Source organism: Urtica dioica, chromosome 9 (genome assembly GCF_054948205.1).
Source record: "Urtica dioica subsp. dioica isolate 48M chromosome 9, U.dioica_male_clone48M_v1_H2, whole genome shotgun sequence".
Taxonomy (NCBI): Eukaryota; Viridiplantae; Streptophyta; class Magnoliopsida; order Rosales; family Urticaceae; genus Urtica; species Urtica dioica.
The window spans coordinates 29,951,523-29,978,821 of NC_142764.1; the positions used below are offsets into that span (position 1 = coordinate 29,951,523).

The 27,299-nt window shown below is 36.0% G+C and overlaps 6 protein-coding genes across 8 annotated transcripts; 4 read left to right on the forward strand and 2 right to left on the reverse strand.

Moving 5' to 3' along the window:
• The first annotated feature begins 1,482 nt into the window (after positions 1-1,482).
• Positions 1,483-5,959, forward strand: SAR3 (SUPPRESSOR OF AUXIN RESISTANCE 3). Its single transcript, XM_089625437.1, has 6 exons — positions 1,483-1,576; positions 2,100-4,657; positions 4,739-4,862; positions 5,090-5,241; positions 5,354-5,451; positions 5,541-5,959. The coding sequence occupies exons 2-6, from the start codon at positions 2,126-2,128 to the stop codon at positions 5,740-5,742; spliced, it is 3,108 nt and encodes a 1,035-aa protein (XP_089481563.1). The 5' UTR covers positions 1,483-1,576; positions 2,100-2,125; the 3' UTR covers positions 5,743-5,959.
• Positions 1,527-20,097, forward strand: LOC149386755 (stress response NST1-like protein). Of its 2 annotated transcripts, none has more exons than XM_089625449.1 (6): positions 1,527-1,576; positions 18,418-18,724; positions 18,809-18,858; positions 18,939-18,991; positions 19,058-19,387; positions 19,767-20,097. In XM_089625449.1, the coding sequence occupies exons 2-5, from the start codon at positions 18,483-18,485 to the stop codon at positions 19,376-19,378; spliced, it is 666 nt and encodes a 221-aa protein (XP_089481575.1). In that variant the 5' UTR covers positions 1,527-1,576; positions 18,418-18,482; the 3' UTR covers positions 19,379-19,387; positions 19,767-20,097. The 2 variants fall into 2 exon arrangements, with proteins under 2 accessions (XP_089481575.1, XP_089481574.1); XM_089625448.1 differs by having other exon boundaries at positions 19,747-20,094.
• On the forward strand, positions 6,818-9,726 carry LOC149386756 (defective in cullin neddylation protein (DUF298)). The gene is made up of 10 exons (XM_089625446.1): positions 6,818-7,084; positions 7,520-7,604; positions 7,842-7,916; positions 8,010-8,046; positions 8,164-8,247; positions 8,367-8,427; positions 8,552-8,658; positions 8,968-9,033; positions 9,285-9,435; positions 9,537-9,726. Exons 1-9 carry the CDS (start codon positions 7,000-7,002, stop codon positions 9,378-9,380), a joined length of 696 nt encoding a protein of 231 aa, XP_089481572.1. The 5' UTR covers positions 6,818-6,999; the 3' UTR covers positions 9,381-9,435; positions 9,537-9,726.
• Positions 11,373-13,074, reverse strand: LOC149386757 (PPPDE putative thiol peptidase family protein). The gene is made up of 3 exons (XM_089625445.1): positions 12,669-13,074; positions 12,285-12,572; positions 11,373-11,914 (listed from the first exon to the last, which is right to left on the reverse strand). The coding sequence occupies exons 1-3, from the start codon at positions 12,808-12,810 to the stop codon at positions 11,610-11,612; spliced, it is 735 nt and encodes a 244-aa protein (XP_089481571.1). The 5' UTR covers positions 12,811-13,074; the 3' UTR covers positions 11,373-11,609.
• A 719-nt stretch (positions 20,098-20,816) lies between the features above and the next one.
• Positions 20,817-23,306, forward strand: LOC149386758 (uncharacterized protein At2g39795, mitochondrial-like). 2 transcript variants are annotated; one of them, XM_089626748.1, is made up of 6 exons: positions 20,817-20,897; positions 21,584-21,808; positions 21,954-22,264; positions 22,344-22,502; positions 22,746-22,767; positions 22,905-23,305. In XM_089626748.1, the coding sequence occupies exons 2-5, from the start codon at positions 21,593-21,595 to the stop codon at positions 22,765-22,767; spliced, it is 708 nt and encodes a 235-aa protein (XP_089482874.1). In that variant the 5' UTR covers positions 20,817-20,897; positions 21,584-21,592; the 3' UTR covers positions 22,905-23,305. The 2 variants fall into 2 exon arrangements, with proteins under 2 accessions (XP_089482874.1, XP_089482875.1); XM_089626749.1 differs by lacking the exon at positions 22,746-22,767 and having other exon boundaries at positions 22,905-23,306.
• A 2,503-nt stretch (positions 23,307-25,809) lies between these two features.
• ZFP1 (zinc-finger protein 1) lies at positions 25,810-26,986 on the reverse strand. The gene has a single exon (XM_089626563.1). It carries the CDS (start codon positions 26,688-26,690, stop codon positions 25,923-25,925), a length of 768 nt encoding a protein of 255 aa, XP_089482689.1. The 5' UTR covers positions 26,691-26,986; the 3' UTR covers positions 25,810-25,922.
• Between the last annotated feature and the right edge of the window lie 313 nt (positions 26,987-27,299).

Here is a 27,299-nt window from a genome sequence, read left to right on the forward strand (position 1 = left end):
ATGTATTTCATGTGAAGTTATTTTTATATTTAATTATTTTTTTTACATTGCTCACTGCCTTTTTCAGTGTCACAAAATTAAAACTGGATAATAAATAAATAAAAATCATTTGAAGGTTTCCCCTCTAAATAATTCCCGGCGACTCTCTTCTAGCCAAAATTCCCAATTTCCGAATAGTAAAATATTGAAACAGTAAGAACTACAAGGGTCACAAAGTCCTAAACCCTGAAACCTCGCTGCTCTCTTCACTCTGTTTCTTCTACGACGCCGGCAGTGGAGTCGCCTGTGCTCTTCCGGTCTCGGGTGATTCTTTGATCTTCTTACTTCCCATATCATTTTGACCTTCACAGTAAATCTGATTAACTATCACAATTAATATGCAGAGCTGAACTTGCGACCTTCGAACGGCCGGATCGGCGTAACCGCGAGACTCGCCAATGTTCGAAATCGTTTTCGGAAGAAGTTCGTCATAGTTAATCAGATTAACTGTGACAATTAATCGGAATAACTATCGAACGAAAAATCCTAGAATTTGAAATCGCACCTCCACCGCCGCGTGCGCCGCCTTCGCCCGGTTCTTCCTCCACCGCCACGCCTTTACCAACGCCTCAACGTCACGAATTGCAACCGGAAGCCCATCAACGCGAGATTCGGCTGGGCTTCTTGCGAAGAGCTCGGAGGCGCTTGTTGATGAGACTCAAGACCAGTTCGTCGGAGAATTTCGACGTAGCTGTGGACGTTGCTGCTATTTTTTCCGGCGAGGTTGTGGTCGTCTAGGGTTTCGGCGTTGTGGCGGTGAGGGAGGGTTTTTGGTGGAGGAAAAAAGAGACGAGTGAGTGTTTGGAAGAGTGAAAGGAAATGAGTTAGAGTTAAAGGTATTTTAGGCTCATTAAAAATTCTTTGGTTAATTACTTAATATAACTCAAACCTTGGCTATTATTTTAAAAGACCACCAAATAAGTGGCTATTTGTTAACAAATTTATTTTATTTAAGACAAAAAATAAAATTGATTTAAAAAATGTATAAAAACAAAAACAAAAACGATACAATGTTTACGTATGTATATACATATATATATATATATATATATTTACATTACTAGCACATTCATATATATTTTTTATAAAAAAAAGTTATATACACAATGTATTTTTATATACGTTTAAATATTGAAAAATATATATATGTATCATATACAATGTGCATATATTACATTTATATATTTTAAATATATTTTATCACATTTTTTTACGTTCAATTTTTTGTCGGTTTGTCAATTTTCATGAAAAACGATAAATTGATTAGCCTTTTTCACATTTTTTTCATTCGATTTTTTATTTCCTTATCGATATTCCGTAAATCAAAATGTTCGAAATGACGACGAAAACGACATTACAAACATTGGTCTATGTATACTAACTCTGAATATAATTAAATATAAAAAATATATATATATATATAATTCTTAAATATAAAAACGTAGTAAGTGCAAGTGTAAGTGTAAGTAAGAAAACCCTCTAGCCACCGCTCCCAATTGCTCGCCTTCTCCCACCGTCTCATCGTCACGACCACCAGGTGATGTTCAAACTCTTAGTTTCAATTTTTTATTTATTTTACTGTGTTGATTAGTATTGCTTGAATTCCCTATTTCATCGCGAAAATAGATAATTGATGTGTTTTTAGTTTATGTAATTTGAAATCGTCTAAAATTCAAATTCCGTTTTAGGCAAAGTCTAATCAAGATATACCAGGTAGAGCATTCCTGATTTTAGGGATTAGGTTTGTGCTCGTGTATTTGGATTTTGAGGGATTTTGTCCTGGGTTTTGACTTAGAAGTTTAGGGTTCCGTTTTTCTTAGTTGAAATTGGATAAAAGTAAATGAAAAAGAAAAAAGTCTTAATAACAAGTCCAAATCTGCAAAGTGGTGTTCGAGAAAGGTCGTTCACGTAAAAAAAATCCCAGCAAGGAATTTTTCAGACCCAAAACGTACGTTACTGAGGCGTTTTCTGGGCGTTTTACCGTTTCCACACCTCAGTATGTACATTTTTAACGTTTTTTAAAACCTTGTTGTAATGGCTGTTGTGGTATGGGATTTTAGGTGGTCTTGATAGCCAAAGAAGCAACATGTCATTGGGTACCAAGTCGACAAATGTATCTCAGTTTATAAAGAGAAAGGTTTTGTCGAGTGAGATTGAGGTTTCTTTGCCGTCTCTAATCGCAGCTGATTATTACATGAGACCGTCGTTTGAGGAATTACTTGAGAGAGAATCGGTTGATCCTGGTTATTCTAGCAGAGTTCCCGATTTCACAGTTGGAAGATATGGCTATGGTTCAGTCAAGTATGTTGGAGAAACTGATGTTAGATGGTTAGATATAGACAGGATTGTGAGTTTTCGTAGGCATGAAGTCGTTGTTTACGAGGATGAAAATGCCAAGCCGCTCGTTGGTCAGGGCTTGAATAAGTCTGCTGAGGTAACTCTGGTGCTGAGATTAGGCTTGCCACATGAAAATGGGGTTTCAAAAGATGTTATTGTGGATAATTTGAGAAAGATTACCGAGAGACAAGGAGCGGAATTTGTGTCGTTTGACCAGAAAAGTGGTGAATGGAAATTCCTGGTTCAGCATTTCAGTAGGTTTGGATTGAGCGATGACGAAGAAGATGACATCGTAATGGACGACGCGACCCCGAGTCAAGGACCCATTGGAGAGTTGAACGGCGGCGAAATCTCTGATGTTATCGATGAAGAGACCGACATGGATTACTCTGGAAATTTGCTTTCCCATTCTCTTCCCACTCATCTCGGGCTTGACCCAAGAAAGGTGAACGAGATGAGGATGTTGATGTTCCGCGACGAGGACGAAGAGCTCGAGGAGAGGGAAGATTTCGATCAGCTAGCCGGAACTCATCAGAAACGCTCGTCCGTTAAAGAGTACGGAAAATCTTCTTTCCTGAAATCGACGCCGGGGAATCATAGATCTAGTCCACCTATTGCTCGCAAAACCCCTCTTGCGTTGCTCGAGTACAAACACGGGAGTTTCGACTCGGACTCTCCTGGGGCGATTTTGATGGCCCAACAAATTAGGACCACGCCTCTCAAGAAATTGAAAACAGAAGGCTTCACTCTGGAACTCAAGCACGAAACACCAGTGACCGAAAGCCATTCTCGATACTTAGTTGACGCGGGATTATTCATGGGAAGGTCGTTCGGAGTAGCTTGGGGCCCGAATGGGACTCTCATTCACGCTGGGAGACCCGTGGCTGGGAAAAACTCTCAAGTAGCTTTGTCCTCTGTTATCTATATAGAGAAGATTGCGATTGACAAAGTGGCTAGAGATGAAAGCAACAAAGTGAAAGAGGAGCTCGTCGATTACTCTTTCGATTCTTTGTTAACTCTTCACAAAGGGATAGCGCATGAAACGCAAGAAGTTGAGTTCGATTCCTTCAAGCTGAAGCTTCAGAAACCCGTCTCAAATCGGTTGCAGCTTTCGGATATTTGCAGAAGCTACTCGGAAATCATCCAGAAGCAAATCCAAGTGCCTGGCTTATCCTCCTCGGCTCGCTTTTGTTTGACGCACCAAATAATGGTCTGGGAATTGATAAGAGTCCTCTTTTCCGGCAGGGAAAACGATGAACGACTGAAATCTCTAGATCCGCACGACGAGGAAGACATGATGCAGGATTTCAAGGAAGCTTCCCCGGAAGCTGATTCCGAAGCGCTTCCTCTTATCCGCAGAGCAGAGTTTAGCTTTTGGTTGCAAGAGAGTGTCTGTGGTCGCGTACAAAACGACATAAGCTCTATCGACGAGACCAACTATCTGCAGCAAATACTTGTCAACCTAACTGGTCGGCAAGTGAACGAGGCCGTGGAACAGGCGGTTTCAAAGGGCGATGTACGGCTCGCTTGCCTGTTGAGCCAGGCTGGCGGTTCTATGGTGAATCGTTCCGATATCGAGAAACAGCTCGAGACTTGGAAGATCAACGGTCTTGATTTCGGTTTCATCGAGAAAGACAGGCTACGGCTCTATGAGCTACTTGCCGGAGATATTCACGGCGCTCTGTCTGAATTCGATATCGACTGGAAGAGGTTCCTGGGCTTGTTGATGTGGTATAACCTTCCTCCTAATTCTTCTCTGCCCGCGATTTTTCGCACTTACCAAAGTCTACTCGACAATGGGAACGCCCCGTGCCCCGTTCCGGTTTATGTCGACGAAGGGTTCGAAGACGAGGCTGTAAATTGGAGTACGAAGGAGCGTTTTGACATCTCGTACTATCTCATGCTTCTTCACGCAAGTGAAGAGAGTCGGTTCGGCTCTCTGAAGGATATGTTCAGTGCCTACTCTTCGACTCACGATCCGCTCGACCATCACATGATTTGGCATCAACGAGCTGTTTTGGAAGCTATCGGTGTCATCAGCTCCGACGATCTTCATGTTCTTGACATGGGATATGTTTCTCAGCTCCTTTGCTTGGGGAAATGTCACTGGGCTATCTATGTGGTTCTCCACATGCCTTACCGTGAAGACTGGCCTCATCTTCAGGCCAAGATTATTCGGGAAATCTTGTTCCAGTATTGCGAATCTTGGAGCTCTCAAGAAACTCAACGTCAGTTCATCGAGAATCTAGGTGTACCCAGAGAATGGCTGCATGAAGCACTGGTAAATTTTTTGTTTTCGGATATTTTAAATATAAAATATTATGCCCTCGATTACGACAATATGTTTCTGCTTGACCAATAGGCGGTTTATTACAATTACGTCGGGAATCCCTCAAAGGCTCTTGAACATTTTCTCGAATGTGGACACTGGGTCAAAGCTCATACGATTTTTGTGACCTCAGTTGCTCACGCATTGTTCTTGTCAGGTATTTCCTTCGTCCATTAATTTTTTTTTTTTTTTTTTTGGGTTCAATTTTATCTACATCTTCGTGGGTATCTTTCTCTATTTTATTTTTTATAATCCTCTTAGCTGGTAGAACATAATACCACGTTTCTTTGGTCCTGTGGCGATGCCATTGTGTAGAGGATTAAATTATTTCCAATTCGGGTTTCACGAGTTTCTTTTCTGAGCATTTGTTCTATCTTGTTTTAGGAAAAGACTCGGAGATATGGGAACTGGCATCTTCAATGGAAGACCACAAGTCGGAAATCGACAATTGGGACTTGGGTGCTGGAATTTACGTTTCCTTCTATGTTCTCAGAAGTTCATTGCTCGAAGACAACGATACCATGACTGAGCTGATGGTAAGATAATTAATATTCACCATCATTGTTCTCATCAATATAGCAGATAACATAAAAACTCATTGCTGTTCATTAAATTTTATGCACTGAGAAAGTTGGAATTTGGTCACAGGAATCTCTCGAGAGCAAGAATGATGCTTGTAGAAACTTCATCGGCCAATTAAACAACTCTTTGGCCGTTTGGGGCGGAAGATTATCAGTGGAAGCCAGGTAAATTGTCTCTCTTTAAATTACTTGACCTTAAAATAATAGTAATAAATAACAATAATAATATACTTGATTTTTGTTGAATCATGTAGAGTGGCATATTCAAAGATGGGAGAGGAGATAAACGGTTTGCTATTATCCGATCTCGGGGATGGCTCGTCGCGAGAAACACAGTTAAGCTGCTTCGACACAGTCTTTAATGCTCCGATTCCTGACGATCTTCGAGCGGCTCATCTTCAAGACTCGGTGTCTCTCTTCACGTGCTTCCTCTCCGAGCTCTCTGCTGCTACATAGCCTTTTTTGGTGAATTGTTTTGGTTCTCAAGTTCACTTGGATTATGCTTCTTTACCATTTCAACAATCGCTTCTGATTAAGAAGACTTAATTCGCTGAAGATGAGATCCATAGGTCACAAATTCTTACTTTTAATGTAAAAAAAAAGGACGGGTATTAGATGTAATGTTGTATTAACTCTTTATTTTCAACCAATATAATGTTCTGTTTCATTAAAATTAGTGATAGGTGAGGAAATACGTTACAGTATTATACCGTTTTATTTATTTTGTTGACGTCGAGGTCTGATTTTCATCAACTCGGAAAAAAAAAGATTGAACTGCTGTGATGACTCGCGTTTATACATATTATTAAAAGTAATTAGGTCGGTATAGATAGCCATGAATTTTACAGCAAATATCAAAATATTCTTGTAATAAATAAGAGATCAATAAATAATAATCCATTATAAATAGAAAAATTGTCTCATTTGTCACTAATTTTATAATATTTTTTAATTTTTCATAAAAAAAAATTAATTTGACTCAAAATGTCACAATTTATGTCAACAATGTTGGGTCAAATTAGTCTTTTGATGAAAAATGGAAAAATATTATGAAATTGTGACAAATGAGACAATTTCTCTTATAAATATTACATCCCAAAGAAAGAAGTGGTATTTGCATCTTATGTCACAAATTGGCAATCCAATTGCAAATAAGTCACACCCAAAAATTTTGGAAAATTTTAGGGGAAGATAAAGTGATTTTTAATGAGGTATTGTAAAAATTCAGAAGACATGCAGTAACTAATAAAAAGATTAAATGATGAGAGAGAGTAATTTGAAATTTGCACATGTGACACAAATGTAAATACGTGACACAAATGCAATTTTGACAACTTTGTGATACAAAAGCAAAAAACCGATGAATTTGTGATATTGACGCAAATTTAGCAAGAAAGAAAGAAAAATCTTTAAAAAAGAAAAAAGAAAAGAAAAGAAAAAAGGAAATCAGAACCGACTTTGCGAGTTAAGTTTAGAAAATCTAAAATAAATTCCCTAAATAATAGAAAAGGCGCATATATACTTTAGGTTTGCAGCTTTTGCTAGCGTACGCGGAGTTGCGTAGTACACCAAAATCTTTTGTCTTCCCCAAAATCTCTCTCATTCTCTCCTTTTTTTCGCTATCTCTCCAGAGTTATTATTTTCTTTGAAGCTTCGAAACGTCGAAGCTTCAAAGCTACTCTTTCTGTTCGGATCGTTTCGATTGTTACGAGGATGAGGAAGTCCACGCTGAGGAAATCCGGCCAACCCAATTCTTCCGCCACCGTCAATTCCTCCGCCACCGACATCTTCCGCTCCGGTTCGTTTTTTTTTTTTTTTTTTTTCCGATTTCCTTCAATCGTTACTGATCCGGAATTTCACGATCGAAATAATTGCTTCCATGAAAACGAACATCTTCATGTAAAGTTTTCAACTTTCCAGAATTTCTCGAATTGTCAAAGATGATTCTTGACTCGTTCAGTTCTTGCTTCTTCTAGGGCTGTATATGCTGAGGCCATTATATTATTCAACAGTTTAACAATAAATAATTCAACTTTATACAGTATCATCAGGCAGGGTTGACCGATTCCCCAAAAATATGATAAGGGACAGTTCAATACTTTGTTTTTTCTTTCTTTTAAGGAGCAAGTGTGATTTTTAATTATTATTATTATCATGGGTCTATGATTCCATTTGATGGTAATCCTTTGCCAAGATGTTTCTTTTATTGAGACATTTGTTATACTCGTATCAGCCTCTAGTAAAGCCTCGACGAAAGAGCTCGAGCGAATCGACAATGTGTTCTACTCATATGCCAGCGCATCTTCCAGTATGATCGAGTAAGTATGCATTGTATTGTGAACCCTAGAATTTAATTTACCATGTTATTTTTTTCCTTTGGCATAGAAGATACATTAGGCTTGAATTAAGCTTATGGTTGATTTCATATGTACTATTACCTTGTCGATAAACCCGTTTTCACACGTTTTTTTAGGTGATTAATTATCCGAAATCTAATTTACCGCTGGAAATAAGCATATCCTTTTTTTTTACTCTCGAAAGTGTCTTTTGAGCAGCCCAGAAGGAATTGAATCTCTTTGCTCCGATTTGGGCGTAGATCATACGGATGTCAGGATCTTGATGCTTGCTTGGTAACTAATATTCTTTTCGCTGATAATTCTTATTTTTGCGTAAATTCCCGGCCTTGTCATGTATAAGATCTAATTAACTGTGTCATGTACCAGGAAAATGAAGGGTGAAAAACAGGGATACTTTACCCTGGTAAGTTCTGGTTGGTTATTTATTTACTATTTAATCGCAGCTAGTCACAACTTTAATCTTATTCTTGTAAACCATTTTTACCGCTAAGAGCTGACACCAACTTCTCTTGTGTCGCAGGAAGAGTGGCGGAGAGGTCTGAAAGCATTAAGAGCTGACACGATTAGCAAGTTGAAGAAAGCACTACCCGATTTGGAGAAAGAGGTAAAGTGTCGGTACTTCTATGTCCTTTCCCTCGTGATGTCACTGTGGTAAATATTTCGCGAGATTCTGAAGCCTTGTTTGTCTTTTGTTTCTCTCTTTCTTTGCATTGAACCGTAAAGGTCAGACGGCCGTTCAACTTTGTGGATTTCTACTCGTATGCATTTCGATATTGCTTAACAGGTAAAACTCTTACCTTTGCAAATCAGTATATTCCGTTTCAGTCTTTTTTTGTTGATGTTGTTGTTTTTCTGTGAAGTTATTTTACTTCTATAAATGACTTTTTTTTTACCTTCTATTGTATTAGAGGAGAAGCAGAAGAGCATAGATGTAGAGAGCATCTGTGAATTACTGAACATTGTTCTCGGCTCAGATTTCGGTCCACAGGTCAACTTGTTTTGTAATTATTTGAAGGTGAGAGAGGCTGAATCATCCTGTATAATGCCCTTTTTTTGTGTGCCTTTTTTATTTATTATATTTTGATGTGAAGTATCTCGTCGGAGACACAACCCAATTTATATATATATATATATATATATATATATATATATATATATATATATATATATATATATATATATGTTGATGTGTTTTTTCACTAGGGTTTGGACTTTGGTAACTATTCCACCAAGGAAACAGAATGTTTGTAAAAACTTTAAGACTACATCCTTTGAATTTTGAAATAAATCTCTTTGGTCTGTGTTTGCTTGTTCATGGACGCAGACTCAAAATGATTACAAAGTCATAAACATGGATCAGTGGATGGGCTTTTACCGCTTTTGCAACGAGGTACACTAACATTCTCTCTTTTTTTTTGTTTTTTTGTTTTTTTGTTTTTTTTTTGTATCCATCTTTAAAGAGTCATTTTCGAAGTTGACAACTTGCTTCCCAAATTGTTCGAAAAGTAAGGATTTGGGAAGATATCGAGATACAAAAGTTGGATAATATAGGAAAGTGGGAATTTTATCCCACGTTGATACAAGCCCAACAATGATGCTTAATAACCTTGCATGATATGTGGTTACAATTTCGTTGAGCAGATAAGGTTTCCGAGCCTTGATAATTACGATCCCGAACTTGCGTGGCCTTTGATCTTGGATAATTTTGTCGAGTGGTTGCGTGAGAAGCCGAGCTAGAACCGGCTACATTTCAGAGCTTGGTTCGGTGGGATACACCACAATTGTTACCATAGTAAGTAAGCTTTGCTTATAATCTTCTCATTTTTACCCACTAGGTTGAATTATATTTATGTCGCTGTTATCTTCGGGCTGTGATTATATATGTTTTTGCAGGACACCAAAACCAACACACACCAGATGGCTCAAGATACTTTTTTTTTTTTACTTTCAATTCCTTTTTTTTTTTTTTTTTTTTTTTTCAAATACGGTTAATGTGAAAAATTGCTCTTGTTTGGAATTTTAGTTAGAAGTATGTGTTGCTACAAATGCTTGAAAAAAGAGTCATGAAACTTTTTTTTTTTTTTTTTTTTTTTTTTCTTGAATTGCTTTTTTGGTTATTGATGAAATGGATACCATTCATACTATCCATTCTTTGGTGGAGTAATTAACCCTCATCAACTTCAAATAGTTTAAAATATGAGTGTTTTTTTACTAATATTTTACCATTTTCCAATAAGTTTCGACTACTACACTAAGAACAATGGGTTCTTGAAGAAAAAAAAATACTATTAAGGGAGTTTTTATTTGTATGTGAAAGATTTTTTTATTTTATTTTATATATTTTAAATGCACGTGCGCATTTAGATACTTATTTTTCCTGCTGTGCACGTGATAGAAAAAGCAGGACTTGTTAGCACTTGGAAACAAACAATTTATACGCAAACACCTTATCTTTTCAAACACTAAATATAATTATTTTCGTCGTTGAAAATAAATGATAAAAAAATCAATAAAAAAAATAAATTATAAAATAGTAAATGATAAAAAAAAAAAATGAAAAGTAAAATAAAGGGTAATAAATTAGGTCGAGAAGTAACTTCTTCATCGTTCCACTGAATTACTTTTCCAAGGCCCACTTTAGAAAGTCTTTAATAAGCCCAGGTCCATTATCTTAGCCTCTGTAGTTCCGATTGGTGACCCACCCAACAATACCCAAGAAAGAAATGAAAAAAAAAAAGAAAAAAAAAGCATGCATTATTACAAGTGAATTTACCCGAGTGAAAGTGTAACGTGGACAAGGCAAAATAGAGAGGCACGCCTTTTGTTGCAGAGTTGGTCCATGATTGACGATTGGATTGGGACTCTTTTGTTTCTATAACCATTTTTTCTATATCCAACAAACACACAGAAAATAAAAACTGATAAAGGAAGCAAGAGAATCTTAAGGGCATTGAATTTTTTCTCCCACAAAAGGACTTATATATGATGTTTTTTTTTCTCTTTCTTTCTTTTCATAGCACCTTGATTCTTCATTACTAGACCTTTTTTTTTTCCACAAAAGTGTATCCCGACTAGGACTGACTCAAACATCATTGATTGCTTCAACTTGAAGGAAAGTAAAACAGAAAAATTACACGTCTTCCACTTTCTTTACTTGAGCCTTTAGTTCCTTGAATCAGACACTTCCGAGTCATTTTATGAGTGTCCTTTTTTTGTCCTATCGAATGTTATACTCACTTTACTGTCCCAATATGGGAATGCAAATTTTTCAAGATTCCAAGAAAAGGAAACTCTAGAAAAATAATGCAAAAAAGGCTTATAAGTTCTAAACATTGACGCTGTATCTCGGAGCTAAAGACTCAAGGACCAATGAGCATTGAAAAAAACACACTTAGTTCACAAGGTGAGAGTAAAAAACTCATCGAGAGCATAATAAAATTATTGGAGAAGCCAATGATTAACATAAAAAAAAATGTGAAACATACGAATAACTGTTAAAATCACAAACTCGACAATACTAAGAAGAAAAAAATCAGTACCATTAAAGTTTGAAAATAAAGATACGGTGTTACTTTTTTCGCGGCCTATCAATTAATAACCTCAAACATTTTACTTCTCTCTCTCTCTCACACAGATAGATTTGTCTATTTTAAAGGCAATTTGACACCTTAATCTGCATAAGTGAGTTTTTCATTGTACCATATATTTTTTTTTCATTAACACTATCCATTATCCACTAAAACAATATTCAAATTGCCCATCATAAAAATGAAAACATAATTCCCGGATACTACACCCAAAAAAATAAATTAAAATCAACGCATCATCACTTGCTCCCGCCAAAAAAAACTTGTGCAACCACACCCATTTACAGATATGTGCAATGTGATGTTAAAGTCATAAATTTAGGGAAAAAAAAAAAAGAAAAGAATAAATTATTACTGAAAATAAAGCATTGAATGTGGTTCAAGAAGCCGAAGAACCAACAAGCAACGGAGACGGTGGAGGAAGAGGCCTTCTCGTACGGCTTCTACCGCGACGACGTGTCATCGAAGGAGACGATAACAAAGTCAACGGAGAATTCATTTCGTTGCTCGACTCGCTCCTCGGCTTTTTATTCTCTCCATCTTCCGATTCCAATGCTTTGATATCAATGTCATTCTCGTTTTCATTACTATTATCGTCGTCCTCGAGTTTATTGTTGCTGTTATTATGGTGACGAACTTTCGTTGAATTTATCGCCACCGGTAGAACACAGTTGCACATGAAACCTGCATTTTTTTTTTAATAATTTGCATACTAATTAAAACCCACATTTAACTAATAAATACATAAATAAAATTGTATTTAAGGTATTTTCTTAAGTTTGACCGAGTAATTGGATTTGGATATTTTAGGAAGTACAGCAAATAAAATTTTAAAAAAAATATGTAATTAGTGTTCGTTGCTAATTTTAAGGAGGGAAAAAAAAATCAGCACTTCAAAATAAATTAATGAAGAAAGTATTGTTTTTAACAGTTCAAAATTATATTTAAAAAAAAAAAAAACAGAAATCAGCGTTTAATATAACCACGGATTTATGAAATAAAAAATCACGAGATAAGATATGATAGTGAGCGAGAATTGAGAAATAATGGTTACCGATTCGGGCGAGTCGATTAACCCAACTCGGGATTGGATTTCCGGTCAATCTGAGGCAAACGTGGTTGCAGAAATGGTTACAGTTTTTGGTGATGAGATTATAAGCGTTTCCTTTGTACTCCTCCGCAAAGTCCTCCATGATTGCCCTCACTTCCGAGTGACCTAACTCTGTTTTTCCGATCAGAATCGTCTTCCTGAAAGTGAATCCATCGGACTGTTTCGGCTCTCCTTCGAATATCCCACTGCTCGCGAGATCGTGAGCTCCAAATGCGTACTCAACGCCATGAACTACACACAATACCAATCAAATCAATCAATCAGATCTAAGATTGTGAGTCTGTACTGTGACTGTGAGTGAGAGAAATGAGAAAGTGAAACCGAAACCTTGAACGCCAGAGTGATAAACTCCGAGGCCGAGCCAATATGCGTAGCCATTGATGGACGTGAGATCGTAGACGTTGAGGTACACTGGCACAGATCCCACTTCTTCGTTGCTCGTCGTCACTGATTTCGCGCACAACAACATTTTTCTATTCGCTCTCTGAAATTTCTTAACTCAAATTCAAATTCAATTTCAATCCACTGAAGGAATGAGAAAGATAATAATTGTATTAATAAATAATTGAAAAAACGTCTCTTTCAGACTTGGCGAAACTAACTGTTAACAAGGCTCTATCAAATAACATCACTCGCAGAGGAAAAAAACAAACAATAAGAATGTAAGGAATTTAGAGAGAGAGAGAGAGAGAGAGAGAGATTTCATTCTATTTTATATGACTGATGATGATACTGGTACGGTGTGGATGGTGGTGAATAAATGTAATTGATTTATTATTAATTATTATTTTTGGTAAATATATATGTATTTGTTAAATATGAGGAAAGTAAGGGAATGAGAATCTTCTGCGGCTGGGTTCCACAAACGGCTGGTAGTGCCGCACTGTCTATTTCTTTTAAATTTATTTACTTCGTAAAATCATTTTTATATATAAAGTGTATCAGTGTATGTGTGGAAATTAATTAATTAATAGCCATATAATTTTATTTATATTCTTACTATTATTCTTGGGGATTGATTCAATGTTGCGATTTAGTCAACTTTCTTCCTTTTCTATTTTCTACTCTTTTTTAATAATATTTTGGTTACATATCCTCGTAGATATGATTTATTTCCCCGATAGATTTTTTTTTTTTTTGAAGGCTTATTTCCCCGATAGATAGAATTCTTATTGTGCAATATGAAATACAGAAAATTATATTATTTTATAGGATATATGTTATATATGGACTAATGAAGAGCTGGCCGACGCACACTTTCATTTATTTTTTCAATAAATTTGGCATTAAATTATGTTACCACTTTTTTTTTCGGGGTTATAATATAATCAAGTGTGCTTAATACTTGGGCTTGAATATTGGCTTAATTTATTTATTATTATTTCTAGGAGAAAGTAACGTATACTAATTATGGTGCATAGTGGGTATTTGATTTGGTATATATACTTCTAATTTTTTTTCTTCTTGTTAGAGTATATACTTCTAAATTCTAATTAGTGGGGCCAATTTTGAAAAACATTGTCTTTTGATAATAAATGTTAATAAATTTGTGAGACATTGGGTGACGAGAGAGGGACCCATCTCCCAGATGAGATATGATTTCGAGAATTGTATTTAATTTCACATTAATTTTTTTATATAAAAAATTATTAAAAAAAAATTAGATGGGTATTTTTTTATGCATTTACCACTCAAATCTCTTGTTGTTGAACAAAAAAAAATGTTTTATGTTCTGAGTATTTGAATTTTGTATGCTATGGATTGTCACGTTCAGAGATGTGGCTCAAGTCATGCCATTGGAATAATCTTTGAAACCTTTAGAGGTTAAACTTACACCAATACCTATTCTGTCCAGGTAAACACATGCTATTCCTTGCTTTATCTAAACATTTAAAAATAATAATAATGCTAATACTAATTCATGGATTGACAACAACAAAGAAAAATTAAAAAAAAAAAAAAAAAAAAATTAAATGAAGCGTTTTGTAGTTGTACTTCCAGCTTATGTTGTAAATGTGATGTAGCTTTAGGCTCTACTAAAAAGAAGGGGACAATAAACAAATAATATGTCCATTAAAAAAAAAAAAATAAACAAATAATATGTCTTTTTGGATACTAGAAAGTGATTAAATAAATTTGAGCTTTAAACATGAATAAGGGATACAATTGTTTTTACATAATGACTTCCGTATATGTTTAAAAAATGTTAATGTTTTGATGAACTTATTTATTTTATGGTTTTGATTTTCTTACAGGTTTATTTTACATAGTTAATTACATAAATGTATACGTATATATATGAACATATATCAACGAGAACAAAAAAACTTGTCTGTTCAGATTAGGGAAAGGAAAAAGAGACTAGAGAGAGACATATAATTTATCTCAAATTGATCGGACTCATCGATTAAATTCAATAAAGGCTCTCATAGAATGTCAAATGTGGCTAGTGAAATCACATCAAAATATGCTAATAATCGAATACAACGTCATCTTTTTATCTAAAATCTCTATAGTTCACCGATGAACTTTTCGAAACAGGAATTCTTTTTTTTTTGCTCAAGTCGCAAGAGGAATATTATGCCTTTACGAAAAAAAAAAAAAATCGGATGGATTTGATCGCCCTCGCTTGGCTGGTCACATCTCATCCTTGTAGTCGTAGTGGAAGTTTGAGTATTTTTTCGTCAATAACTCGAAATTTTATGCTAGTTCTGATATACCTACACAGCTTACATTTCACATAAAATTGAGTCGCGCGTACTACTAAAAAAAAAAAAAAAGATAAAAGAAATCTTAAAAATATCTTGTGCAATCTTCATAGGAGATAAAAGTAACAATTGCAATCATGTTTAAAGAGCTTTTTGTTTGGCAACAGGCTTGAGTGGAAATTAGGAGTGGCAATTCGGTCTGCATACAAAACGCGAAACGGTTACGACAAATAAAATTTGGGTTGAAATTACGGCGAACGATTCCATGATTTAAATCCGATGATAAATAACTGAAATTTTTTTGGAATTAACAAAAAAATAAGAGCGAAGTTTTATGAAATCAAAAAGCTAAATACCTACACTAGACAAACATAAACTAAGAATGATTAAATGACTAACCTAGACAAACAGATAATATACGAACAATAGAAGAATTTCTACGAAATTGACGATCCTAAACATTTATTCCAAATGAGTCGTTGAATATCCTAATTGCAAATTGCATGATAATTTTAATGGTAAATAATATTTACAGTCCAGCCATTCGATAGTAATTATTATTTACCATTCAAAAATGTAAAATACATGTCTCCGATTTGACGAACGATTCTATGATTCAAATCCGATGATGAATAACTGAAAAAAAATTTGAAATTAACAAACAAATAAAAACGAAGTTTTATGATACCAAAGGTAATCTTGGAAGTATGAAAAATATATGCTATTTACCTAAATAAATAGATAGTTAGGTTATAATTTAATAGTTATTTACAAATCCCAAAATTTAAAAACGTTTTAAGAGTAAGTGTAAGTTGTAAGGAAACCCTCTAGCCGTCGCGCTCCCAATTGCTCGCCTTCTCCCCGTCTCATCGTCACGACCACCAGGTGATGTTTAAACTCTTAGTTTCAGTTTTTTTATTTATTTTACTGTGTTGATTAGTGTTGCTTGAATTCCCTATTTCATCGCGAAAATAGATAATTGATGAGTTTTTAGTTTATGTAATTTGAAATCGTCTGAATTTCAAATTCCGTTTTTGGCAAAGTCTAATCAAGATATATCAGGTAGAGCATTCCTGATTTTAGGGCTTAGATGATGGTTTTTCTTCGTGTATTTGGATTTTGAGGGATTTTGTCCTGGGTTTTGACTTAGAAGTTTAGGGTTGCGTTTTTCTTAGTTGAAACTGAATAAAAGTAGATGAAAAAGAAAAAAGTCTTTATAACAAGTCCAAATCTGCAAAGTGGTGTTCGAGAAAGGTCATTCACGTAAAAAAAATCCCAGCAAGGAATTTTTCAGACCTAAAACGTACGTTACTGAGGCGTTTTCTGGGCGTTTGACCGTTTCCACGCCTCAGTACGTACGTTTTTAACTTTTTTAAAACCTTATAGTAATGGCTGTTGTGGTATGGGATTTTAGGTGGTCTTGATAGTCAAAGAAGCAACATGTCAGTGGGTACTAAGTCTCCAAATATATCTCAGTTTATAAAGAGAAAGGTTTTGTCGAGTGAGATTGAGGTTTCTTTGCCGTCTCTAATCGCAGCTGATTATTACATGAGACCGTCATTTGAGGAATTACTTGAGAGAGAATCGGTTGATCCTGGTTATTCTAGCAGAGTTCCCGATTTCACAGTTGGAAGATATGGCTGTGGTTCAGTCAAGTATGTTGGAGAAACTGATGTTAGATTGTTAGAAATAGACAGGATTGTGAGTTTTCGTAGGCATGAAGTCGTTGTTTACGAGGATGAAAATGCCAAGCCGCCCGTTGGTCAGGGCTTGAATAAGTCTGCTGAGGTAACTCTGGTGCTGAGATTAGGCTTGCCACATGAAAATGAGGTTTCAAAAGATATTATTGTGGATAATTTGAGAAAGAGTACCGAGAGACAAGGAGCGAAATTTGTGTCGTTTGACCAGAAAAGTAGTGAATGGAAATTCCTGGTTCAGCATTTCAGTAGGTTTGGATTGAGTAGTGCGAAATCTTCTTTCCAGAAATCGACGCCGGGGAATCATAGATCTAGTCCACCTATTGCCCGCAAAACCCCTCTCGCGTTGCTCGAGTACAAACACGGGAGTTTCGACTCGGACTCTCCTGGGGCGATTTTGATGGCCCAACAAATTAGGACCATGCCTCTCAAGAAATTAAAAACAGAAGGCTTCATTTTGGAACTCAAGCACGAAACACCAGTGACCGAAAGCCATTCTTGATACTTAGTTGATGCGGGTTTTATTCATGGGAAGGTCGTTCGGACTTCGGAGTAGCTTGGGGCCTGAATGGGACCCTCATTCACGCTGGGAGACCCGTAGCTGGGTGAGCTGGAAGGTGCATGACGGCTCGATCGTTCGCTTTTGGAAGGACTCGTGGCTTTTTGACTGTCCTCTCGAGGATAAGTTTCCGGGCTTGGCGAGGATCTGTTCCGCGAAGAACGAAAAGATCGGTTTTTTTTACTTCCCCGGATCCGTCTGAGATTGGCCGAGTTTTTTGGGACCTCAAACTCTCTAGGAACCTTCCTTGAGAGAAATCGACGAGGTTTCCGATCTCTTGGCGAAGCTGGAAGACATCAAGATTTGGAGCGGTATGGTTGATCGTCGGGTTTGGTTAGACGACACGGAGGACTTCTCGGTGAAGTCTATGACGGGAAGCTTATCTTCGTTCTCTCTCCCTTCGGCTTGGCCTTTTGTCGACCTGATCTGGAAAGCTAAAGTGCCTTCTAAAGTGCAGTTTTTCGGTTGGCTCCTCGTCTCGAACAAACTCAGCACCGACGATGTTCTTCTACACCGTTTTCCTTCGATCTCCGGTTGCCCGTCTTGCTGCCCTCTATGTCACCAAGCTGCCGACAACAGAGATCATTTGTTTCGATGACGCCTCTCCCTGTTTCGTTAGTCTTTGGGATCGTCTTTTCCGCAATATTGGTTTTTGGCTTGCTACCCTTGAGCCCGAGTTTCGTTCCAATAATCTAGCTTCCCTCTCTAGAGATTGGCCTAGCGCCCTTTAGCTTGTATCTTGCTTTTTCATAGTAAAAGCTTTCTTTTTTCTCTTTTTATATTAATTGAGTTTCTTCTAAAAAAAAAAAATTAATTTATTTTTATCTTTTATATCTCTAAAGAAATGCTTGTTTGAAGCTGGAAAACAGGAGGGAATATAAAATGGAATCCCTCGAATTTTCTTTGTGTTGTTCTGACTGATTGAGATAAATACAAGGGAAAATGATTTAATAGAGAAAATATGGGGGAACATGTAAATAAAAAGGGGATTACATTTTCCATAGAAAATTGGGTGAAAATATATGGGGTATCTTTTTTTTTTCTTTTTTTTTTTTTCCTTGTATTTTTCATGACTTCCAAACACTGAAACCAGTGTTGCAATTATGGTGCAGTGCAGGGACGTGTGAACTGACAACAAATTTAGATTTATCTGAGTTAGCGTAAAGGGTATGTCACTATGAGTTGGCGTTTCCGGGTTCGGATTCTGAAGTGCTTGACGGGTCTCAGTCCGGCCCGAATCAAGCCCGTTCCCAAGAGACCCTTTTGCACGGCTGACAAAAGGAACTCCGACAAGGCCAGCGAATACGAAGCGAGCTTGGCTCACTACCACGAGTCGTATCGCCAGCTCGAGAATCTCGACTTTGCCACCTCTGCCAAGATCGTCTTCGACGAGCCTCCCGGCCGGAGAAACAAATTCGGGTAATTCTTGATTTTGCTTTTGAAAATATATGTATATATACGAAAAGTCATTGATTTTTATATTTTTTTTATCATCCTGATCAGGATTGATTTCCATGTGGTGCAATTCTTCATCGCGTTGTTGCCTTCCTTGGGTACCGAAAAAAAAACACACACCCTTTGATTATAGACTTTTTTTTTTAATTTTGTTTTACGAGGCTTTTTATTGTTACAGCTGTGTATCTGGTGGCTCTATATGCTCGTCGTGAAATGAGGATAATGCAAGCGGTACGTAATCAAGCCCTTGTTATGCTCTGTTTGTTACGAGTCTGAATAATTGTGTTGGTTTCTCAGGAGCTGGATGTGAAAAAGAAGAAAGAAGACGAAGAGAAATTGATCCAGCTGGCGATCGAAGAGGAGGCCGTGAGGGAAAAGGCGCGAAATTCTCCCGATTTTTTGGAGGTCAAGACGAGGCTCGATAGGCTCGAGGAAGCTTTGACCGAAATCACAGTCGAGTCGAAGATGAAGAGGACGATGAAGCAACAACAAGAAGAAGAAGAAGATGGGCGTGATCGTGAGAAAAAAAGCCAAGCTGTTGAAAAAGAAGAGAGCAAGGCTGTTATTAGCAAAGATGATGAGAAGAAGGGTCAAGAAGAAGCGCCGCCAAGAGGATGAGAAAAGAAAGTGAGTCATTTCATTCTCTTCTCACTTTTGTGACTGAAATTTTTTAGATAAGAGGGAGAATTATGTTTCCAGGTTTTGATCGCTGTGAAATGTTTTACCGGGCTTTTAGTTTCAAGTTGTGGTTCGTTTATTGAAAAAGGCATGTTGATAGAAATCAGATTATAAAAGAAAACAGAACTGTTATATAAAGGTTAATGTTTTATTCAACTCTGACTAGTATATAATCTCTCTCTTAAAAAGAAAATGGCTTTGAAGATGTAAACCCACAAATAATTAATCTGTGCAATGTTAAAGTAGTTTATTGCTTAAGTCCAATGCTTAGCTCCATCTAATAATTGGCCACTGAAAATTCAATCAAGATTAATGTTGACCGGGACAGAGCGTACGGGTTCGAGATTGTTGCGAGAAAGAGAGTTCGTGGCAGCAAAAACAGGATTTAAGGAGGGCCGAGTCTCACCGGAGATCGCTGAAGCTATGGGGATCAAGAAAGCACTCAGCTGGATCATCGCCAATAAATGGAAGAGAGTTGAGCTTTGAATCTGATAGTCTCGTTGTGATTCAAGCAATCAGAAGCTCCATAAATATGAACTCTATGATTGGAGAACCAAGCTGTTCAATGAGAATTTCATCTCTTCATTGAAAAAAAAAAAAATAGTTTAGTGCAGTACGATAATACAAATATGTTTTTTTTTTTACATTGGTTTATATCTGTTTTGGGTATTTGTCTGAATTTATGTTCTGTATAAAATAAAATATGAGACAATATCCGTGAGTTAGCTCAGTGATGTACTTGTGGCATGGGAAGCACGAGCCAAGATCGATTCTTGGTTAGCGCAACATTTTGCTTAGAAATTTTAAAAACGACGAAATGTTAAAAAACGACAAAATTTGTGAAAATCGACAAGTAGAAAACGACAAAAAAGGTAAACGACAAAAATCGTTGAAAAACGACGAAATTAAAAAATTGGTGAAAAACGACGAAATAATAAAAAAAAAAAAACAAAAAACGAAAAATAAAGAATAAACTACAAAAATGGTAACAACGACAAGCAAACGAAAACGACGAAATTCTTGAAAGCGAAAAATGGAATAAACGACAAATATCGGTGAAAACGACGATAAAACAAAATCGCCGAAATAAAAGGAATAAACGACAAAAATATGTGAAAACGAAGAAGACGAAATTATAAAAACGACTCAAATGGAACAAACGACAAAAACCGGTGCAATCCGACGAAATTCTTTAAAACGACAAAAAAATGAAATAAACAACAAAAATTGGTGGAAAACGACGAAGACACGAAAACGGTCGACAAAAAATGAAATCGTTGAAAAACGACAGCGAAATGAAAACGACGAAATTCTTCACAACGACAAAACGACAAAAATCTGTTAAAACGATGACGAAACGAAAAATATGCCGGTGTATCCCCGCAGCGAATTTCCAAACCTTGCGCACGCCTAAAACTCTGAACTCTCTTCTTCGAGCCGTCGAAATTCTCTGCCCAAGGTTCGATTTCTCTGTTCCCAATTTACTGATTCATCTACTTCGAACATGTCTGACTTTTCTACTGATTTTGTTCTACATGTATACATGGAAGACTCATCAATGCTTGTGCTTTTTCACTATCGTCAAGTTTTTTTTTTTTTTTTTTTTTTTTAATCCCGTGTTTCATGTTTCTGCTTTGTCATAAATATTCTAACATTTGTCAGCACACATTTACATCATCAAATGGATTGGCTTTACATGATCCAACGCTCATTTTATTGGATTGTTTCACTGAAGATTATGACTATTGTTGGTATTATAATTTGCTTTTTGATGTTGTCATTTTCGCCGATTTTTTTGTCATTTATGTTGATTGACTTCTAGATGTTTGAGAAAATTCCTCAAAGAAACTAGAGTGTTTCTTGTGATTTGAAACTCTAGTTTACGCATTTTCTGCAGATTGTTTAGTTGTGTGTTGGTCCTCTAACCTGTATTTGTACCTTTTGAGAAGAGAAGGATTGCTCTTGTTTGGGTTTGCTTATATATCTCATGGTGGCCATGTCCTTTATTTTTTATTCACACATGAAACAAATATGTTCAGAAAGAATAACAAATTACTAAACTGAGTATATGATTACGGGATTCTGGTTACTTTAAACCTAGAACTTTAAAGATCGAACTCAATCCCATTTCAATTTCTTCCGCAGAAACGTGCGATGTCTCGTCTAGTCCGACCTCTGAGAAATTCCTTTCTTTTTCGATCTCCGTCCAATTTTAAAATCCAAACTTCGAGTCTTCAACGAAAACAACCACTTATGTCATGGCCTATTATTACCACGAACGAAAATAAAATATCCGTTGTTGACGATAAACTCACCAGAATCATCAGCCATGAAATCCAGTTCGAGCTCGAGCGACTTCCTCTCAGCCAGGTATTAACTTTATTCATTTAATTTTTCTTAATTTCATAAGTTATATTCGTTTAGTAAACATTAGTCTTTTGGTTTCGATCAATTAGGATAAAACTCATTTACAGACCCCCAAAATTATTTTCGTGTGTTTCCTTAATTTTCACAGCCGGGCATGGAATATAAACATTTTTCTGTCGATGACATTCCTGGAGAGAAATGGGTCACATTGAGGAGAAAATTTGGGGAGAACGAAGATATCAAAATCGAAGCCACGATGTTCGATAAATCTGTTCCCGAATCTAAATCTTCTCTAACAAATGCTCGTCACCTTCGCATCGGCCTTGTTATCAGTATCATCAAAGAAGGAAGTAGCAATGAGTTGGAGATTTCTTGCTGGGCTTGGCCTAATTCCATACAAATCGACAGACTCGGGACCCGAAAACTCGGCCAAAATTCTTATTTCAGCCCTTACTTCAAGTACGGTATTCGGTCCGATAGTCCTACGCATATGCATAGTTTGAGATCTCTGACAATGTGATTTCTTTTTTTTTTTCAGGGACTTGGATGATGAACTCATCGACGCTCTTTACACGTTCTTGGAAGATCGAGGAATCGGCGATTCCCTTGCTGTCTTTTTGCACAATTACGTGAAGAACAAAGAAGAAATGGAATATGTTAGATGGTTGGAAATTACGAAAGGTTTCGTTGAAACCAGGTAGTACAACATTTCGCTTCTCTTTACCTGATTCTAGATTTCAATATGTGTGTCCTGTATTTGGTTCGGTAAAAAACATCACGTCCCTTTCGTTTAGAGAGAGATGTTTTATATTCCGTAGGCCCGGAATTGATTTCAGATAGTGTTTACGGACCATTTTCTTAACATAGATAGACTCAATAATTGTTCGTCTTCCGAAATTTTTCCCCTGGAAATTGACATCAAATTCTATTATCTTCACAGGAAAAGAATGAGGACTTGTTAGGTAAATTCATGGCTTGATGTAACACCATTTTCTTACTCTAAAAAATATAAGACTCAACTATTTGCAAGCAGTTTTTCCACGTGGGTCAGTTACTCCATTGATGTTTTATTTGTTTGTTTTGACATGTTCTGAACCAGGTCAAAACACCCATGAAACTGTCCTTTACCAACCTGGCTTGTTCATTCAAAAAGCAGTGTGGGCTTCTAATTCTATTCAACCATATAAGCAAAAGGCAAAATAAACACATTCCAAATTTCAACACATTCATTTGTGGACAAAGACAAACAATGGTCCAAATTTAAGGATAAGATATTGGAAGCATTTTATTTTTTGCCAATTCCCTCGAGTTCAAAGCTGATCCCCTGTTTCTGTGTTTTGGATATGTTGGATTGTTAATTTTTTTTTATTCACCATCAATACCCTGAAATACCGAGTGATTGTTTTGTGGGACCCGCTTTCTTGATTGACCAACAAAACAATAATTACTTAAAAAAAAAAAAACAATTATGAAATATGCATTCAGTTTTAAAATGTATAGTAAAAGGAGTATTAAGTGATCCACAAGTTTGGAATATCTCTCTTTCAAATTGGTGCAACACACACGTACGTTCATGATACTCCTCATCATACGTTGCCTATATTCTTTGTAGAAATTGACGATAATATATATTACTATATTCCCACTTCAAATAATGATAAATTATATCTCGTGCTACTTTTTTTTTTTTTTTTTTTTTTTTTTTTTGCTGATAATATCTCGAAATATCACTTGAAAATATTCCACCATTGTAGCTTATCAAATCTGGGAAAAAAAATAGATCAAGCTTTCCCGTATATTTTAATTTTCAACAAGATGCGAAAATGATTGAAGAATATAATTGTTTGGAGAATGGCAAGTAAGAAAATTTAGTCATGAGGTGGAACATATATTGTTCTTGATGTTGATTATCTCTGTTTAATCTTTTTTTCTTTCCTTGCATTGAAATGGACATTTAACATACCTCTTTAAGCAAAATAACTTGATCTAAAAATAGGGATATAACAGCAATATTTAAATCCAGAAGACGACAAAAACCCTTTACTTATCACGACTATGTGGCTATGAGGGAAGACCAAGTCATGGCTTTATTTAATATATATCTCACCTAATCTTAGCAACATCATTGCTCCAAATCTTTCATTTATCTCTTTGCAAGTTTGTATAAATTTATATATTTTAAGGCGTTCCTTAATTAAGAGGCGAAATCAATGGCTCCTCTTCAATATTTTAAAGCAAAAAAATGGTGAAGAGTGAGGTGTTGCAATACTAAAAAAGTGGACAGCTCAACTGATCCACAGTCATGTGGCCAGAATCCAAAAACAAAATTCATTATAATAGAAATTTCACTTTCAAAACTTTTGTGTGACATCCGGTGACTCTATCATCACAATTTGTTTTTTGTTTAATCAATATTAGAATAGGTTGATCATAATCAAGTGTCATAATGACACATCTTTCAGTTACTTTACATCTTAATTTGAGGAGTGTTTGTTTGTATTATGACTAAACTCCACATTATTAAGTTCTTAAACATCAGAAGGATCCGGGACCACTCAAGAGATCTTCTCTGTAAAATAATAACAATAAAAAAATAATAATTAAGGTTTAGAGACTAAATATAAAATAATGATGTGATGGCATAGCCAAATGGGTCATCATAATTTTATTGGCCTGTTCTCACATGGGTTTGCTACACCAAATAACCAAAGCCTTTCTTTATAATATTTCTTTTGAATTTTGATCACAAATGGAATAGAGTAGAGATGGTCTATTACTTTAACTTGCGGTGGGTCTCATATATTTGTGTTTGGTACAATCACAACCGTCCAAATTGCGTTTAATTATGGGAAATGACAAATCACAAGCTTCCAGTTTTGTGCACGTTTTGTGCCCCAATGTCACACTGTAATTATAACATAGATGAGCTTAATCAAGGAGTCCCATGTTTGATATCTGGTGAACTAAACTGTCATCTGAAATAATTACTTATTTGCCATTGCCAACCTGTATGCTGTTTGGCCATTTTACTTTACGTACTTCAGAATTTAACTCTACCTAAAAGGGTTACGTGTTGTATTCACGGTTAATAATCTAAGTAAAATAAATATAACATTATTGGTGTCCTCATCACTGTAGCTTTTCACTCGAGAGTCGAGACCTTCAGATTACCTAAAAGTATTTTTTCTTTTCTATTCCTTTTTACAATGTGACTGTTCGTTTTCAAACATGAAATAATTTCAATCACTTTTTTAACGGTTTTTTTTTCAACTCTGCGCCTAAGTTTTTTTTTTTTTTTTTTTTTTTTTTTTTTTTCCTGTTTATTCTTGTCGAGAGAAGAGAAAACAAAAAGACAAAATAAATAAGTGCCCGATTGACAAAACTCTTCTGCGTAATGAAAAAATACAAGGATAGTTTTTTGACCTTGGCCATCTCTACTGAGTCACGAGACGAGATAATTATATACGAAACCAAATTCTAAGTTCCCAAGCAGTTCTGAATTTGGTTTCAGAAGATATTTCAATAATATAGCATATATATCTCATCATTTACAATAAAAGTTGCATAAACTAATATAAGAGAATATTATATCTAAAACCTAAAAAAAACTGACACATATTCATATTGAAATAATAACAACAAAAACAAAGTTAAGAAAGCAGGAAAATCAATTAAGAATTGACTTTCAATAGCTTTTTAAGAGACTCTAGTCGAGTTTCTTCAACTGATCACCTTTCTTATCCCCTCCATTACTACAATCAACCCACCATGAAGACCTCACATGAAGATCATAACATGCAAAACAAGATTCTAAATTCCTAAGTAGTTGAGAATTTTCAAAACAAATTTCTATATAAATATATATATATATATGTATATATTAATTAGTATCTCTCATCATCATTTACAAGGTAAGTTATACATATATAAAACTAATAAGAGAACATATATAATACCTAAAAACATAACCATCAAAACTGACTTATATTCGTATTAAAAACAAATTAAGAACAACGAGATAACTAGTACTAATAATAATAACAACAAGTACTAATAATAATAGACCAAAAGTAAACAAAAAAAAGGGGAGTTAATAACAAAGAATAATTGAGCTTCACTAGAGCTTGAGAGACAAGTCAAGTTTCTGAAACTGATCATCTTTCGTTGCGCCTCCATTACCATTACTATTGACCCACCACGACGACCTTTCGTGACTAGTACTACTCGCCGGAATAAACCTCCTCGCCGGCTCGAGCCTCGCCGGTTGATGATGATGATGATAAGGATAGTAATGGTTGGCGTGGAAAGAAGGCTTGTGAACCATGGAATGGGCTTGGATACCGAGAGACCTCGTGCCGTGGAGAGCCGAGCCATGCAGAGGAAGAGAAGCCAAGCTCGAGTAATTATTATTATTATTATTCGGCGATCCGAAAGACGGGAAGCCGAAGAAGGACGGGACGAGAGTCGTCTTCCCGTGGGCCCCGCCGCGTTTCGCGAGGCTTCGCTCTCGCTTGTGCGCGTTTTGGTGGCCTCCTAGGGCTTGAGAGCTGTAGAATTTCCTCTGGCAGTAGTTGCATGAGAAAACCCTAGCTTCCTGATCCGCCGCGACGATCTCCTCGGAGCTTTTCGGGTCCGAGAAGTTGTTGTTGTTGTTGTTGTTGGTGTTTTGGAGACACAGATCCAAGACTAGATCGTCGTCGCTGACCATGGTGTGCTTGTTGTTGTTTTGGTGTGACGTGTCATAATCTCCGTCGCTTGATTCCATTGAGGAGGGTTTTATTAGGGTTGTCGTTGTTGGTGGATTGGGAGTTTCCGAGAGTGAGATTGTGCTTGAGGACTCAGAATCGTCACATGGTTCTACGGAAATATTAATTGAGGGTTTCATTTGTAGGAACTGAGTTATGAGTATTATGTGTAATATATGATATAATGTGTGTGTGTGTGAGATTTGAGAGAGAGAGAGAGAGAGAGATAGAATGGGAGATCAGAAATTTATTCTTTCCTTGGTGGGATGTGACTAGCTAGTTGGAATTGAGATGATTTTCGGGTGGTGGGTTTTTGAATTTTTTGGTGGCGATTATATATTTATATAAAAATGATGAGATGAGATGTGTTTGCTATGTATAGTATATAGGAAAGGAGATTCAACTATTTAACAGTTACAAGGTCTTAATAAAACAAGACTTAGAGAATAAGAGTACTAAAGAGAGAAGAGAAAAAGTTGTTTAGAACTTTGTAAAGCTATTATTTGATTGAAACTCATGAGGAACACCCATGTACGTCTTTTCCTTTGCATATACCCCATTTCTATTTTTTTCTTCCTATCTTCGACTTTGTCTTATATATTTTGTACGTTTACATGTTAGCCTCACTAAACGACAAAACTTCATTATATACGTGCTAAAGTTACAAGATATGAAAATCTCTTGCCTTTTTTTTTTCTTCTTCTTTGTGGATCGATCCTTGAATAATTTAGTGATATATATTTGACGGA

What these genes read in the sequence shown, in the direction of transcription:
- LOC149386757 (XM_089625445.1), bottom strand. Translation starts at nt 12,810, where the DNA reads ATGTTGTTGTGCGCGAAATCAGTGACGACGAGCAACGAAGAAGTGGGA. An exon ending in TTATCACTCTGGCGTTCAAG is followed by an intron (nt 12,573 to 12,668) that starts GTTTCGGTTTCA and finishes TATTGTGTGTAG; the next exon opens with TTCATGGCGTTGAGTACGCA. An exon ending in TAATCGACTCGCCCGAATCG is followed by an intron (nt 11,915 to 12,284) that starts GTAACCATTATT and finishes AAAAAAATGCAG; the next exon opens with GTTTCATGTGCAACTGTGTT.
- LOC149386755 (XM_089625449.1), top strand. Translation starts at nt 18,483, where the DNA reads ATGAGTTGGCGTTTCCGGGTTCGGATTCTGAAGTGCTTGACGGGTCTC. An exon ending in GGCCGGAGAAACAAATTCGG is followed by an intron (nt 18,725 to 18,808) that starts GTAATTCTTGAT and finishes CATCCTGATCAG; the next exon opens with GATTGATTTCCATGTGGTGC. An exon ending in CGCGTTGTTGCCTTCCTTGG is followed by an intron (nt 18,859 to 18,938) that starts GTACCGAAAAAA and finishes TTATTGTTACAG; the next exon opens with CTGTGTATCTGGTGGCTCTA.
- SAR3 (XM_089625437.1), top strand. Translation starts at nt 2,126, where the DNA reads ATGTCATTGGGTACCAAGTCGACAAATGTATCTCAGTTTATAAAGAGA. An exon ending in AATGGCTGCATGAAGCACTG is followed by an intron (nt 4,658 to 4,738) that starts GTAAATTTTTTG and finishes CTTGACCAATAG; the next exon opens with GCGGTTTATTACAATTACGT. An exon ending in TCACGCATTGTTCTTGTCAG is followed by an intron (nt 4,863 to 5,089) that starts GTATTTCCTTCG and finishes ATCTTGTTTTAG; the next exon opens with GAAAAGACTCGGAGATATGG.
- ZFP1 (XM_089626563.1), bottom strand. Translation starts at nt 26,690, where the DNA reads ATGAAACCCTCAATTAATATTTCCGTAGAACCATGTGACGATTCTGAG.
- LOC149386756 (XM_089625446.1), top strand. Translation starts at nt 7,000, where the DNA reads ATGAGGAAGTCCACGCTGAGGAAATCCGGCCAACCCAATTCTTCCGCC. An exon ending in TGTTTTGTAATTATTTGAAG is followed by an intron (nt 8,659 to 8,967) that starts GTGAGAGAGGCT and finishes TCATGGACGCAG; the next exon opens with ACTCAAAATGATTACAAAGT. An exon ending in TTTACCGCTTTTGCAACGAG is followed by an intron (nt 9,034 to 9,284) that starts GTACACTAACAT and finishes TTCGTTGAGCAG; the next exon opens with ATAAGGTTTCCGAGCCTTGA.
- LOC149386758 (XM_089626748.1), top strand. Translation starts at nt 21,593, where the DNA reads ATGTCTCGTCTAGTCCGACCTCTGAGAAATTCCTTTCTTTTTCGATCT. An exon ending in AGCGACTTCCTCTCAGCCAG is followed by an intron (nt 21,809 to 21,953) that starts GTATTAACTTTA and finishes TAATTTTCACAG; the next exon opens with CCGGGCATGGAATATAAACA. An exon ending in TATTTCAGCCCTTACTTCAA is followed by an intron (nt 22,265 to 22,343) that starts GTACGGTATTCG and finishes TTTTTTTTTCAG; the next exon opens with GGACTTGGATGATGAACTCA.